This window comes from Protopterus annectens, chromosome 1.part0 (genome assembly GCF_019279795.1).
Source record: "Protopterus annectens isolate FY-2018-M chromosome 1.part0, PAN1.0, whole genome shotgun sequence".
NCBI classification, from domain to species: Eukaryota; Metazoa; Chordata; order Ceratodontiformes; family Protopteridae; genus Protopterus; species Protopterus annectens.
This window is the reverse complement of record NC_056725.1, coordinates 760,905,708-760,920,690: the sequence shown is the minus strand read 5'-3', so window position 1 is coordinate 760,920,690 and position 14,983 is coordinate 760,905,708. Positions and strand designations below refer to the sequence as shown.

The window sequence follows — 14,983 nt, the reverse complement described above, 5'->3', positions numbered from 1 at the left end:
TGAATTACTTGTTGCTGCATATAGTTACAGGCTGTTTTAGCTGTTAGGACCATTCACTTCTATTATTTGTGCTGCCTGCCTGCTGCATTATTGATATATAGCTGTGTGTGCTGATAAACCTGCTGCATTTTTGAATTACTGTGAAGGTCTGTTCTTAGGGGTGTGTGTGTGATATTGCACATAGTTCCATTCTGAAATAAGTGTGTGAAGTAGGCTGTTAGGACCATTCCGAAGTTAGTTGAAGTAAATGTGTGAATTTATTTAGCTTTTAGGACAGTTCCGTTCTTCTTATGTGCTGATATATACCTGCTATTTTCAAATTACTGCAGTTGAAGCGCTATTTTCAAATTACTGGAGTTGAAGCATTTTTCAAGTACTGCAGTTGAAGTGTGTAATTACTGGGAAGGTTCTTTCTGAGGTGTGTCTGTTAGGAACGTTCCATTCTATTATTATTAAGTGCTGATATATACCAATTACTGCAGTCTATTAGTCTTATTTCAAACTGTGTGTGTGTGTGTGTGTGTGTGTGTGTGTGTGTGTGTGTGTGTGTGTGTGTGTGTGTGTGTGTGTGTGTGTGTCTATACATATATACATATACATATATATGTAGGAGTTAAACTTTGTAGTACAGCTGTAAGATGTAAAAGGAGGAATAGCCAACTGGTATGCAATATTCCATTTTGCAGAGTATCTGGGGTCAAAGGCTGATGAAGTACGGTATGCAGAGAATGAAGCAGGTAAAGGATCGGTAGTATAGAGAGGTTAGCAATCAAAAGTATTAGTAGGAGCTATAAACAGCAAACCAGATACAGCAGTGCTCAGGGAAGATATTAACAGTGATGACAGTGGAAGATGAGATTGCCCGAACATAAGAACATGGCTTGACATGCTTAGCACTGTGGCTACCTACAGAGAAGAAGGGACAGCAGTAGGAAAGGCGAGGGATCATAAATGTGTCACCTCCCCACAAGAGATTCTCTGGTTTGATTTTCGGCTGAAGTGCCTTTTGTGTGGAGTCTGCATGTCCTCCCTTTGTTTGTGTGCATTTTCTCTGGGTGCTCTGGTTTCCTCCCATGATACAAAGACATGCATATGGAGCATTTCTCCCTGGGCCTGTTCTGAAAATTGGCTTTGTTCTAAGTCAGACTTTCCCGGTAAACAAATGTAAAATAACATTTGTGGTTTTCTGGCAAATTAGTGAGAAGTGAATTCACTAAATAAGGACATCCATTTAAGTTTCAATCTTCCTATCTTTCAGGAAACACATGGTAACACAACATTTTATTTTAGCAACTTTCTAAGATTATACAAGCAATGTTAAAATGTGTCCCTAGTTTTGGGCCTTTGTTACCCCCAATAAATTTTGGCTGATTTCTTGTGCTGCACAGTTCTTCAGGGGAAGGAGAAGTTTGTTAATACAACAGATAGCGTGCTTGCTTTTGCTGCAGAAGTCTGTGGGTTCTACTCCCATAATATGTAGATGGATTGCTGATACTGTACTGTGTTGTGTTGTACTTTTAAAGGGGTGGATGCTGCAATCCTGAGAATGTCCTCCTTTGGTGGAGATGCCTAGTAACTATGAACCTCTTATTAGTTTACCATCCATTCCCTATTGCAATATTACTAGCTTATCATTTTTTAATGTAACATAGTCAATTTATTCTTCAAGGGCAACAGGCACTTTACTTGTAGACAAAACAATGAAATATAAAGTTGTTTGCTAGCAGCAACCTGTTCATTAGTTACAGATCTCTTTAATGTGGAATTATTTAGATGACTTTTACTTCTGCAGAGATTGTACATATTTACTAATACTGGTGGACTGTAGAAGTTTGAGTGGACTTTTATGATGGAAATGTTCTGAACTGGGCAGTTTATTCATTACTGGTTCATGCATTTTGTTTCAATGCTTACTGGAAAAATGTGCAACACAATAAATTTAAACTGCACTCTAACAAGTGTGTAGTATTATACAAGGAATATAATTTAATACAGTTAGGAAGGTGCATCAAAGAACACATGTATGTTTCATGTGCAAGGGGCCTATGATTTCAAAACAGCCCAAAGGTAATTTTTATCCACCACTGGCCCGATGCATTTTCTTTGAATGTGGGTTTCAATGCTGTTTCAATGAATCTGAGTTTCAAGGGCAGAGAAATTTTAATGCTAAGTCTATTTTCACTGTGAGACTGGTTTGCTTTGTTTAGCAAATGTCTGTTAACGTTTGTGCTATAAAAATGTAAAATAAAACTTTTAAATGAAATCCAAATAATCATTGTATAAGTAAATCAGTATGCACGTTACAGTGTTTATGATAAATGGGGAGAAATAGCCAAGTAATGGGACATTGGAATGGCTGCAGGGGGACTCTGGGGCCATATTTGCTTGTTTGTTCTGCAGTTTGTGTTTGAAAGTTGGTGTCCCACAACTCCATTGGAGTAAGCAGGGTTACATAATTATGTATGCACATTTTATGTTAACCAGTATACAGATTTGTACCTATTTTTTATGGACCTTTTTCAGATTTTTGATGTTTCCAGGTTGCGAGGTATGAGCACACTCACTTAGCTGCAGCAAATTTTCTGCAGTGTCTACATAAGCTACAAAATACTGCATGGAGTCAGGGCTGCCAGTGTGGTATAAAATAACCATAAAGATTCCATTTGCTGTCTCTCTTATGTGTCACAGGGGAAGATAACTTCACTTGTGTCTTGTTTTCAAAAACTGGCAGTGAAGAAAAGTGAATGCTTTAAGGGAGTTCCCACAATTCAACTTGGTATCACTTTTCAAGAGGAGTATGAAAACAAAACAGGACAAACTGAAGTTAAGAAGGGAATGACTAAATAATTCATAAGTAGGGATCATTTCACAGTAACAATAATGGGTAAGGGGGAGGTGGTAAGTGGTGGGGAACATGCATCTGGCCTTCATTAAGGTTAGTATCTAACTTAAAATATCTAGTTTTACCATGTTGTTTCTAACCAAACATTTTGCACATTTAAGATAGTTAACAAATAATACAGTTTAGATAAATTGAGAATAATTACCATTTGCAGTCACTGACTTTAATCTCATAGAAGCAGTTTACTAAATGTTCCATATATTTGCATTTGACCATACACTACTATTCAAAGGTAAAATTACATTTCCCAAAATTCTACAGACCTGTGTGTGTGTGTGTGTGTGTGTGTGTGTGTGTGTGTGTGTGTATATATATATATATATATATATATATATATATATATATATATATATATATATATACATTCACACACACACACACACACACACACACACACACACACACACACACACACACACACACACACACACGCTTTTTCATTCAGTGAAACCACCTTTGTCCATTCATCAGATATCAGTGAATAACCAAGACAAAGTCAGGTACCGCAGAAAAGTAACTTAGTACAGCCTTGCAGTTCAAAAGATAGGCCGGTTTAATAGTAGTTTGAAAAGCATTAACACATTTAAAATCACAGCATTTTCATCTTATTCAGTCAGACTTCATCAGATACATAAAGCTTCAGTTAAAGCCATATATATATATATATATATATATATATATATATATATATATACACACACACACCTCACAATATTCCAGCAATTAAAACCACAACCAATAAAAATTCTCAATTTTGCTGATTAATTATGACCAAAGTGTCACTTGCAAAGTGCCTTGTGCATTAAAACATTGAAAGTACATAAATAAATTACATATTATAAAAGCATAAAGAACATCTAAAAGGTGACAGTATAAAATGGTGACAGCACAAAAAAGTAACATAATATTTCACAGCTTAACATATTTAACTAAATAAAATGTTTAATTGTATTAAAATTCACTAGTTAATGGTGTACATGTTAAAACATTAAAATGTATTTACTCCCCCTGGTGGTTCTTTTGTAAAATGGCATATTTAATGTGAATGAACAAAGCACAGTTTCTTCTTTCAAAGCTTAGCAGCTCTTAATTTTAGTAAGGGGGCTATGGAGGTATAGTCATTGAGTCCTGGTGGGCTAGTGGCTTCCAAAATCAATTGCCACCATAACTCCCTATATTCAGTCTTTTCCTCCCATAGCCCCCCCCCCCAACCTCCTTCTTTATCTGTTCAAGTGCAAAGAAAAAATAATCCGCTTATGTTTGTAAAGAGCATTAGACTCTTTTTTTACTTTGGATAACATAATGATGCTCATAAATCCTTCTCCTCAATTTTCTCTCCATCTTACCGATGTAGAAGGATTCACATTCCCCACACAGATCAAGGAATATCAGTCCATTAGTTTCACAGTTATAAAACTGTGTACTTTCTAGCCATTTATTCCTACTTGGTAAGAATATTCTGTCCTTGTTTGATATGTAACTACACTGAGTACATCTTCCACATTTATATGTTCCCTTCCTATTCTTATCACCACTTCCATTATTGTAAGCATTTTCTAATAAACACTTTATATTTTGGGAGTTCTTATAGACCACTTTAAGGGGTTGATTGCTACATTCCCCTAAATCAGTAAAACTAAGAAACTTTTCCCATTCACTTTTGATTGCCTTTCTCATACGTCCTGCACAGGCAATAAACTTTAAAACTAGTGCCCTACTAAAATTTCCTTCCTCTGTAGCTATATGCCTTGGCAGAATCTCCTCTGTTGTACCTAGTATAGGTTTAAATTTTGCTTTCTACCCACTGCAACCTCTCTTTCGCCATTTTATGGAAGGGGAGTGTAGACATTTTAGATGAGTTTTTAAGTTATTTAAATAATACAACATTTTTTTTTTAAATTTACATGTATCAGCAATGGTAAGTTGCAGTTTTTAGATATATAAATTTTTAAGAAAGAGACTAAGTTTTGTTCAAAGATTTATAAAAGGAAAACATTTTCTAATTCCTTTCTCCATTTTAATAGTGCGCATCCTGCCCATTAGAAGAAAAATATCATTAAAGGACAATATGTCCGAGCAAGTAGAATGGTGTCAGAAGAAGTAGATTATGAGGAAGAAAGCAACCTACTTGAACTTCTCTTTAGGGCCAGAGGGTATCTGGATAGCCTTATTGTAGAAGTTAAAAGAGAGGTTGCAGTGGGTAGAAAGTCAAAATTTAAACCTACACTAGGTACAACAGAGGAGACTCTGCCAAGGCATATAGCTACAGAGGAAGGAAATTTTAGTAGGGCACTAGTTTTAGAGTTTAATGCCTGTGCAGGACGTATGAGAAAGGCAATGGAAAGTGAATGGGAAAAGATTCTTAGTTTTACTGATTTAGGGGAATGTAGCAATCAACCCCTTAAAGTGGTCTATAAGAACTCCCAAAATATAAAGTGTTTATTAGAAAATGCTTACAATAATGGAAGTGGTGATAAGAATAGGAAGGGAACATATAAATGTGGAAGATGTACTCAGTGTAGTTACATATCAAACAAGGAGAGAATATTCTTACCAAGTAGGAATAAATGGCTAGAAAGTGCACAGTTTTATAACTGTGAAACTAATGGACTGATATTCCTTGCTCTGTGTGGGGAATGTGAATCCTTCTACATCGGTAAGATGGAGAGAAAATTGAGGAGAAGGATTTATGAGCATCATTACGTTATCCAAAGTAAAATTTTTTCTTTGTACTTGAACAGATAAAGAAGGAGGTTAGAGGGGGGCTATGGGAGGAAAAGACTGAATATAGGGAGTTATGGTGGCAATTGATTTTGGAAGCCACTAGCCCACTAGGACTCAATGACTATACCTCCATAGCCCCCTTACTAAAATTAAGAGCTGCTAAGCTTTGAACGAAGAAATTGTGCTTTGTTCATTCACATTAAATATGTCATTTTACAAAAGAACCACCAGAGAGAGCAAATACATTTTAATGTTTTAACATGTACACCATTAACTAGTGAATTTTAATACAATTAAACATTTTATTTAGTTAAATATGTTAAGCTGTGAAATATTATGTTACTTTTTTGTGCTGTCACCATTTTATACTGTCACCTTTTGGATGTATTTTATGCTTTTATAATATGTAATTTATTTTATGTACTTTCAATGTTTTAATGCACAAGGCACTTTGCAAGTCACACTTTGGTCATAATTAATCAGGAAAACTGAGAATTTTTATTGGTTGTGGTTTTAATTGCTGGAATATTGTGAGGTGTGTATATATATATATATATATATATATATATATATGTTTGGCTTTAACTGAAGCTATATGTATCTGATGAAGTCTGACTGAATAAGACGAAAACGCTGTGATTTTAAATGTGTTAATGCGTTTCAAACTATTATTAAACCAGCTTATCTTTTGAACTGCAAGGCTGTACTAAGTTCCTTTTCTGTGGTACCTGACTTTGTCTTGGTTTAAAGTTTATTTGCTGGGTGCCAGTTTGAGTTTCTTGTAGTTATATCAGCGAATAACTTACATACTACTAATCAGGCTCAGAACCCCACTCACATCCTCTGCTCAACAACAGGGTGAACTCAAGTAAGTCATTAATCAGATAAAAAGGTCCTAATATCCCCAAATACAGATGATTATGAATTGCAATGAATAATCCTGCAAATTTATGAATACAAGTAATGGCATAAAACACATTGCTTATTTATTTATTCATGCATGGATGAATGGATGCGTTTGTTTACCCGGATAGCGGTACATGCATCCAGAAGGACCATTTTCAGGCACCACCCAAGAAATGAAAAGTTACAAATGAGCATCAGTACACAGTAAATTAAAGGAAGCAACACATCACTGGCATAAGAAATAAACAATAGAATTACATAGGCCAACAGGTTCAACCTTAAAGCACAGTGAAGCTCACATTATTTACAAACATGATGTACGTGCATGAGATTGTATACATTGTACACGCAACAATAATTCATCAAAAAGTACAATAGTTTTGTGTGAAATTACCAGTGCTGTACTTAGACCCTGAAGAGTTATAGTTGCTCTGGTTGGCCAGTCTACACCATGCTAGAAGAGGCTTGCAATGTACTAAAATGGCCAGCACCAAGTATATGAGCTTGGCACTCCCTGGCTAGAGATGGTAGCTTTTATCATGTGTGAATGGAAGCACACAGACACACACACACACACACACACACACACACACACACACACACACACACACACACACACACACACACACACATGCAGAGGGAGGGCATAAGGTGGCCTGCAGTGATGCAGGTGTTCACATCAGACACCAGAGTCACCCTCATTGCTGGGATGCCAGGAAGGATACAGACAGCCAAGTGCTGGCACCTCTGGCTATCTCTTGCTCCCATACCAAGAAAACTCAGTATAACGGAATGTGTGTTTTCAAGATGAATAGGGGAATATTTGATAGTCAGCAGCACAGAGAGAAAAGGCATATGGAAAGAAATAAACTACAGGTTGTGAATGCACTTAAAACATAACTTTATGATTCAAATGATCTAAAGTATCCTAAATTCCTTTCCTTAGGGTACCTTAGTGATTCCTCTGCTCTCATCAGTACTGCATGACAAAACATACTTTGAAAATCCAGAAACATTCGACCCAGGACATTTTTTGGATGAAAATGGTCGTTTTAAAATGAATGATGCCTTCATGCCATTCTCAGCAGGTAACTTTCTATATAAGTGTCATAAACTGTTGTATTTTTGTGAGACCTGAGAAAAACAACCTTCACCTAATTAATCAGAATTTATGCTTGTAAGTTAGCAGAAACATTTCTGTAACAAAGCTGATGGTATTCTTGTCTGGTGTGTAATGTATTTCTTGACTTGGAATTAAAGCTATCAGATGTGGACATAACACAGATAATTCTTTCCTTTAAAAGATGAACAATGAAGATGACATATGTGTTAGTTGTATGGTGGGTAATTGGTTTGCATTTGCTCTCACATATTTATCATATGTTATTATATTTGCACTAAGGATTCAGGTGCTTTGTAATAGCATTAAATGTGCACCTTTTTCATGTTTCTCCTTTAAGTGATGCTGGTTCTGCTGGCAAACAGAAATTGTGTATCAGTTGTTAAAACCTCATGTACCCTACTGTCATCCTTGTCTACCAGCACCATAACCCTCTGTGGCATCTCCTACTAAAATTATTCCCAAAACTCAGCATTTTAACAAAAAATCTTGCCTACATTTTAATATGCCAGTAAAGTTTCTTCACCCTCCATACCTGGATTTCTGTTTTATCTGTGCATGCAGATTCATAGTTTTGTTTCAAGAGTAACTATTAACCTGCAGAAAACAAGTCTGAAAAGGTCATGCGAAAAACAAGTTCTGACATTTCATTTGTGGCTCTGGACCTCCCAATACAAGCAGGCACATGCACATACACATACTGAATACAGTGTCCTTCAAAGCATGTTGTAAGCATACCTGCAAAATCTCAACTATCATGAGGCACATCTGACATTCATTCTAAGTATAATAGAAGGAAGATACATTTATATCCTGTTTGATAGCACTTTCAAGTTTAAGTTCCTAATTATTAGTCACGGTCTATAGTACACAGAGAGTATAATGATCTATAGTACACAGAGAGTATAATGATCTATAGTACACAGAGAGTATAATGATCTATAGTACACAGAGAGTATAATGATCCATAGTACACAGAGAGAGTATAATGATCTATAGTACACAGAGAGTATAATGATCTATAGTACACACAGAGAGTATAATGATCTATAGTACACAGAGAGTATAATGATCTATAGTACACAGACAGAGTATAATGATCTGTAGTACACAGACAGAGTATAATGATCTATAGTACACAGACAGAGTATAATGATCTATAGTACACAGAGAGTATAATGATCTATAGTACACAGAGAGTATAATGATCTATAGTACACAGAGAGTATAATGATCTATAGTACACACAGAGAGTATAATGACTTTGCTAAACTTTGTGTCTCTGTTTTCAAGTCGGATCATTAGCACAAATTTTGCTTACTCCTGAATCTTGTTTACTGAAGACTTGCTGAGAAGTATGGTTATATCCTGGCAATAAGGACTAAAATTGGGAATGAAATGAACCTGCCTACAAGTGCATCTTAAATTCCTCCATTCCACGATTATTCATATTTTCCTTTTAAGGGTCATGCGCGATTTGAAGCCTGTCACAGCACTTCCTGGGCACAAGGCAGACAGCCTAATCTCAGACAATAATCCAATCTATTGCAGCACATACACGTAATGCTCGCACACTCACACATGGCGTGCACACTTACAGGTAGTCTGTAGGATTACCAATTCACCTACAACACCTATTTAAGATTCAGGGAGAAACTGCAGAACCCAGTGAAAACCAACATGGACACTCCATACAGAAGAGCAAGTACCATGTTACAGAAACACTAACCGGTACACACTGCTGTGCTGCCTGCATATTAAATTGCATAATACAAATAGCTGGGATTAAAACCAGTTTATTTTCATGTTGGCAGCTACATTGTCTGGCATTGGCTTTGAGTTTTCCCATTAAAGCTAAGATGCAAAGAAATACATTTGAGAATAATGGCTTATACATAATTAAGCAGCTTTAAATTTGTTTTGTTGCAGAAGCATATGCCTTTCAGGGTAGATTGCAGTAATGTAATTCAAAGGTTTAAATAATCATTTCTCAGGACAATAATCTGACTAAGGTGAGACTGATTTATATAGACAATCCTCAGTCAACATGCACTATTTCTATAGTTTCAGAAATCTCAGTAGATAAAGACAGCAAAAAGGTCAAAGCAGCAGAGTCCTTAGCAAACAGCCTAGCAGAATCCACAAAAACCCAGAAGAAATGAACAACATGCATAATAACTTCCTGAGGGGTACAGGACATCTTGACCCTGCTGATTCGTCCCCGACCTATTCAACCCTGGACGGTTGGACCCGTGTAAAAGAATAAACGGTAGTAAAGCAAAAGCACCTCAAAACATAAATACAAAAGAAAGACTGTTTAAACATTCTTAAAATTGTTTAGTCTTTCTTCTGTAATAATATGTATCAACTAGTATTACATTACAAAAAATAACATTAATTAAATACATATATTTAAAAAAAAACTGTATATTCCTATATTCCAGTCTTTCTTTTTCTTTTTGTTCCGATATGCTTTTGCTTCACTTACAATGTTCCGATGTGCTTTACATTTACAATGCTTTCTTTGGCATTTGAATGGAAAGCAGACATAGCGCTGTACTTTGAGAAACATTGGAAACTCTTAAATACGAATGTGCTTTTTGAAGAAGATAGTGATCATTATATAGAGAGAATGACTATCTGGGGATCTGGTGGAGAAGCAGTTAAGAGTACTGCTTGGTTACACTTAGGTGAACTGCTATGAGTTTCTTTCAAAAAAATCTTGCATTCAATGTGAGGAAATCTACATAGAATCACTGCACGTATAGTGGAAACTACACAACAACTGATCCTCAAAATGTGTGGCATGCTGTGTTTATTCAGTGAGCAATTAAACTGATCAGCTATGAGCAGTTACTGCAGAAGCTAATGTCATCACAATTAAAATGTAGGCAAATCAGTGCAGCAGCTGGAATTTAATTATCGTGAACTGAAAATTATATATTATAATATTAATTATCGTGAATATAAAAAGTATGAACAAGTAAAAAAAAGGAACAACTGAGCTAAACATGGGCAATGAATGACATCCGAAAGTTCACAGCAGGGTTGTGAAAGTTCTCACATACAGAAAAAGATTATAATACATTGGTGTACTACCACCTAGTGGCAAAGGTAAGATATTATCATTAAAAAAAATGATTTCATTAAATTTTAATGAAATTATTTATAGTAGATAACATAATATAAAATAAAAATATATATTTAATTGATGGAAACCATATGTTATAAAGTATGTTATTCTCAAAGGAAAAAACTTCAAAGACCAATTCACGTTAGGTTCAAGCAAGGCACCCTTTATTACTTGCAGCAAGGAGACAAAGCATGTATGCACAAGGTTTGTCTAAATGATTAATGACTAGTAGGTTATACTTATACAGTTCTCTTCCTGACACATAGAAAATGTTACAGTCTATTGCTGACGTAGTTAGACACAGCTTTTTGTATGTTCTACAGAAAATATTGTTAGATTTATTGCTGACCAAGTTAAAATATCTGTCATTCTGCAAAACATTTTGAGAAAAACAACCTGGCCTTGGGTTTATGTCAGTCCATTTCAGCATTTCAAATCTTCTATTGTACTGTTCTAATACATGTGTTACATTTTACCTAGATTCAAGGTACATTTCTAGTTTTAGTACAAGTAATGCTGACTATAGTTTAAACTTTCAAGCATCTATTGTTTTCTTTATCAATAGCTTCTAACAGCTGCATGTTTTCTCATGGCATATGCAGAAATGAATATCCCTTTGTTAAGTTTCATGACATTAGCAGAAATGAATTACTTCTTGTTATTTGCTGACATTAGCAGAAAATTGAATGCTTCTTGTTAAGTTTCTAATGGCTGTGCAGATTCATGCAGTGTGAACAGAATAAATGTATTAACCCTTTTAAATCTCGAATGCACTAAATGCACTAAGCAGGCATATTACTATTACATATTTTTCTAACATTTCCCCCCTTTTAATACTTTTATTCTACTTTCAAGATAAGCATAAACAGTTTTTCTTCCCCTAACCTCTTCCTACTCAGGATTTGCAGTTAAAAGAGTCATTCAGTTTAAACTTATGAAAGCATTTTCAGTTTTTCAGCAATTCTTCAAGTTCAGCACCTTGGTATAAGGTTTCTGAAACTGACATGTCTATAAAGTCTTTAATCAGTTTTTTATGCAGGGGATGCAGCAGCACACACATACCACCAGCAGGATCATTCCTGCACAGATGGCAATCAGGATGTTCATCAGGATACTTCCCCACCCCCCCAAACAATTTCTGGAAAAAGTCCATCAATGGATTTGGTCCTGGTTTGGTCATGGCTTACACCTGCTGAATTACCTCAAGATGATTGTCTCTCTCGTGTTTGTGGTCAGGAATATACGAACAGCACTCCTCCTGGATCAAAGCGCATGTACCTCCTCTCGCCGCTAGGATGAAGTCGAGAGCCATGCGGTTTTGAAGCACTACAGTTCTCATGGCAGTCAGTTCATCAGTCACCAATTCTAGGGCAGAAAAGGTTGCATTGCTCATTATTTCAAGAAGTTTAGACAATTTTCTCAGTTCCCAGATTGATTTTGTTGCTCCATATGCTGGCAGTACACCTGCCCACGAGATAACAGTATCACTCAAGTCCATATGTGACAGTCCATTTTTCCCTAAGCCCACAGCATGATGATTTTTCCAGCCTGCATTAATTTGCCCCACTGGATTGACAGGCTTCTTGATTTCTCATCGAACATTCCGAATTTTCCCTTGAGGTAAAACTGCTGTGTGTCATATGGCCGGAACCAGGTACCCAAATAACAACTGCCAGACCAATTCTCAGGTAACCACTTGTATGCTTTCCTACCGCATACAAAATAACAGTCTTCTACTTTGGTAGTAACTTTACTATGTCCTGGCTGTTTTACTTCATCAGTTGTCCTATGCATCAGTTCAACAAATGAATCATAGCTTGTGTTGCAATAGGATCCTGTGTTATCAGTCTTATTGTAGCATCTATAAGGAACAGTCACATTGCAATTGCTCCAACCCACCTGAACTGTATCATTTTTGTAAAAACACACAGTCCCCTTCTGTTGAACAGACAAGTGCAATGCTACTTTATCTTGTGATGTGACATCTGATGTATCATAGACTAAGTTTTCCCAGGTCTTGTTGGCTCCTAGGGGGACTGAAGTTAACAATAACCCCCCGTATGCTGTTGGCAAAGCTGTGCAAATCCAGCAATTCTAAACATTGAAGGTCTCAGCATACACACATTTGATTGCCTGGTAAGTGTTAAAGTTTGGGTGCCACTCTGCATACAACTCTGCACACTTGTTCAGTCCAGTTTGTGTGGCTGTGAAAAGGAATGGCCACAACAAAAAGATTATTGTCACTAGTACAGTCAACAGGATGGTTATGCAATACTTGAGGAAATGGTTGTTCTGCATTTCTGTTTTCTCCAACTCTTCCAAATAGGTACATTTGGATCTTACTGGATTCTGTCATCTTTATTTCAGACACGTGTTCTTACTCTCTGCCCTAATAGGACCTCCAGCACCAATGGTTTCTTCACTGGGGTTGAGACGGATCAGTCCTATTGATCTGACCCCCCTTTGTAGCCAGACTTTGTGCTGAGGGCCCCGATGGAGAGGAAAGATTTTTGTCCAGTTCAAAGTTCTTAACAAGTTTGCAGTGCGTCAGGTGGATCCATGAAGCTTGCTCTGCTATCTTGACTGCAGTGGGTGTCGAAAGAAGCACCTGGTAGGGACCTTCCCACCTTGGTGATGACCAATTCTTCTTCTTGACAACTTTTATCCACCCCCAGTCCCCGGGTGTCACTGCCACTTCTGATGTCTCGGTTTGCTTTCTATCTGAAACAGAATTTGACTGCAACAGATGTTTAGAATTCATGACTTTCTTCATATATTCAGCTAGTGTAAAATCAGCTTCCTGGTCTGATGACATGAGAAGTTTCCACTGGGGTGTATAGTAAGCCCTTACAAATAACTTTTCAAAAGGAGTCAAAACTTTTGCTGTAGGGATAGTTCTCATGCACAACAGTGCCAGGGGTAAACAGTATATCCAATTTTTCCCTGTCTCAGCTATCAATTTTCTCAGTTTGTTTTTTAATATACCATTATGCCTTTCAACTAGCCCTGCAGATTGTGGATGGTATGCACAATGATTTTTTAAAGAAATACCAAAATGTTTACTTAACTGCTGTATGGTTTGATTTACAAAGTGTGTACCATTGTCACTGTAGATCCTTTACGGAATGCCAAATCTAGGGATGATTTCTTTGGCAAGTACTTTTGCCACCGTGGCTGCATCTGGATTTTTGGTTGGAAAGGCTTCCACCCATCAGGAAAACATATCTACAATGACAAGACAATACTTCTTATTTTCACATTTGTTTAATTCTATGAAATCCATACAGATAGTGTGAAACGGATGTGGTGGTGTAGGGAAACTCCCTTGCTTGGGCTTTAACGCCCCTTGTGCATGATGTTTGTTACAAATCTGACGCGTCAAACAAAAGTTTTTAGAGTAGTTTGTAAATCCGTATGTTGTGAACACCTGGTTCACCAGCTGTACCATCTCCCCTGTTGAGACATGGCACTGCCCATGGCTCAACAAAGCTGCATATCTAAACAAATTAGATGGTAGTATCGGTTTCCCTTCTCTAGAGATGTACAGCCCCTTTTCAAGAATTGCTCCTCGTTTTACCCATCATTGTTTTTAAGCTTGCTTAGTGAGTGTCTGCATTGTTTTTAACATTTCTAAGTCTAAAATCTCAGAGGGTTGTAATTCCTCATTTAAAAGAAATACTTCTGTGGCTGCTTGTTTTGCAGCTGTATCAGCTCTCACATTACCTTTTGAAATCCTATCTTGTTGCTTGGTATGAGCTGTGCATTTACAAATGGCTACTTTCTGAGGTAACTGAATAGATTCTAAAAGATCTAAGATAAACTGTGCATGATTTATAGGTTTGCCAGTAGATGTTATCATTCCCCATTTTTTTCACTGTTGTGCAAAAACATGTACAGTAGAAAAAGCATACTGGCTGTCAGTAAAAATGTTTACACATTTACCCTTTGCTAAGGTACATGCCCGTGTCAAGGCAATCAATTCTGCTGCCTGTGCAGATATGTTGTGTGGTAAAGATTTTGCTTCTATAATCTCAGTGTCAGAAACTACTGCATATCCTACTAGGTTCTGTCCTGCAGGACCCCTTTTGCATGAGCCATCCACATAGTATGTCACCTCGGCATCATCCAAGGGGACATCCGTGAGATCTTTTCTAGGTAGTGTCTTTTGCTCAATTACCTGCAGGCAGCGGTGCGGTGT

The 14,983-nt window shown here is 36.8% G+C and overlaps 1 protein-coding gene across 1 annotated transcript in view; it reads left to right on the top strand.

Annotated features, from left to right (window-relative positions):
* The window catches only part of LOC122794700 (putative inactive cytochrome P450 2G1), a 248,361-nt gene that overhangs the window by 100,106 nt on the left and 133,272 nt on the right, over positions 1-14,983 (top strand). The window contains exon 4 of the mRNA XM_044063373.1: positions 7,479-7,620. Within this exon, the coding sequence (XP_043919308.1) occupies positions 7,479-7,620 (142 nt within the window). The remainder of the gene's footprint in view (positions 1-7,478; positions 7,621-14,983) is intronic.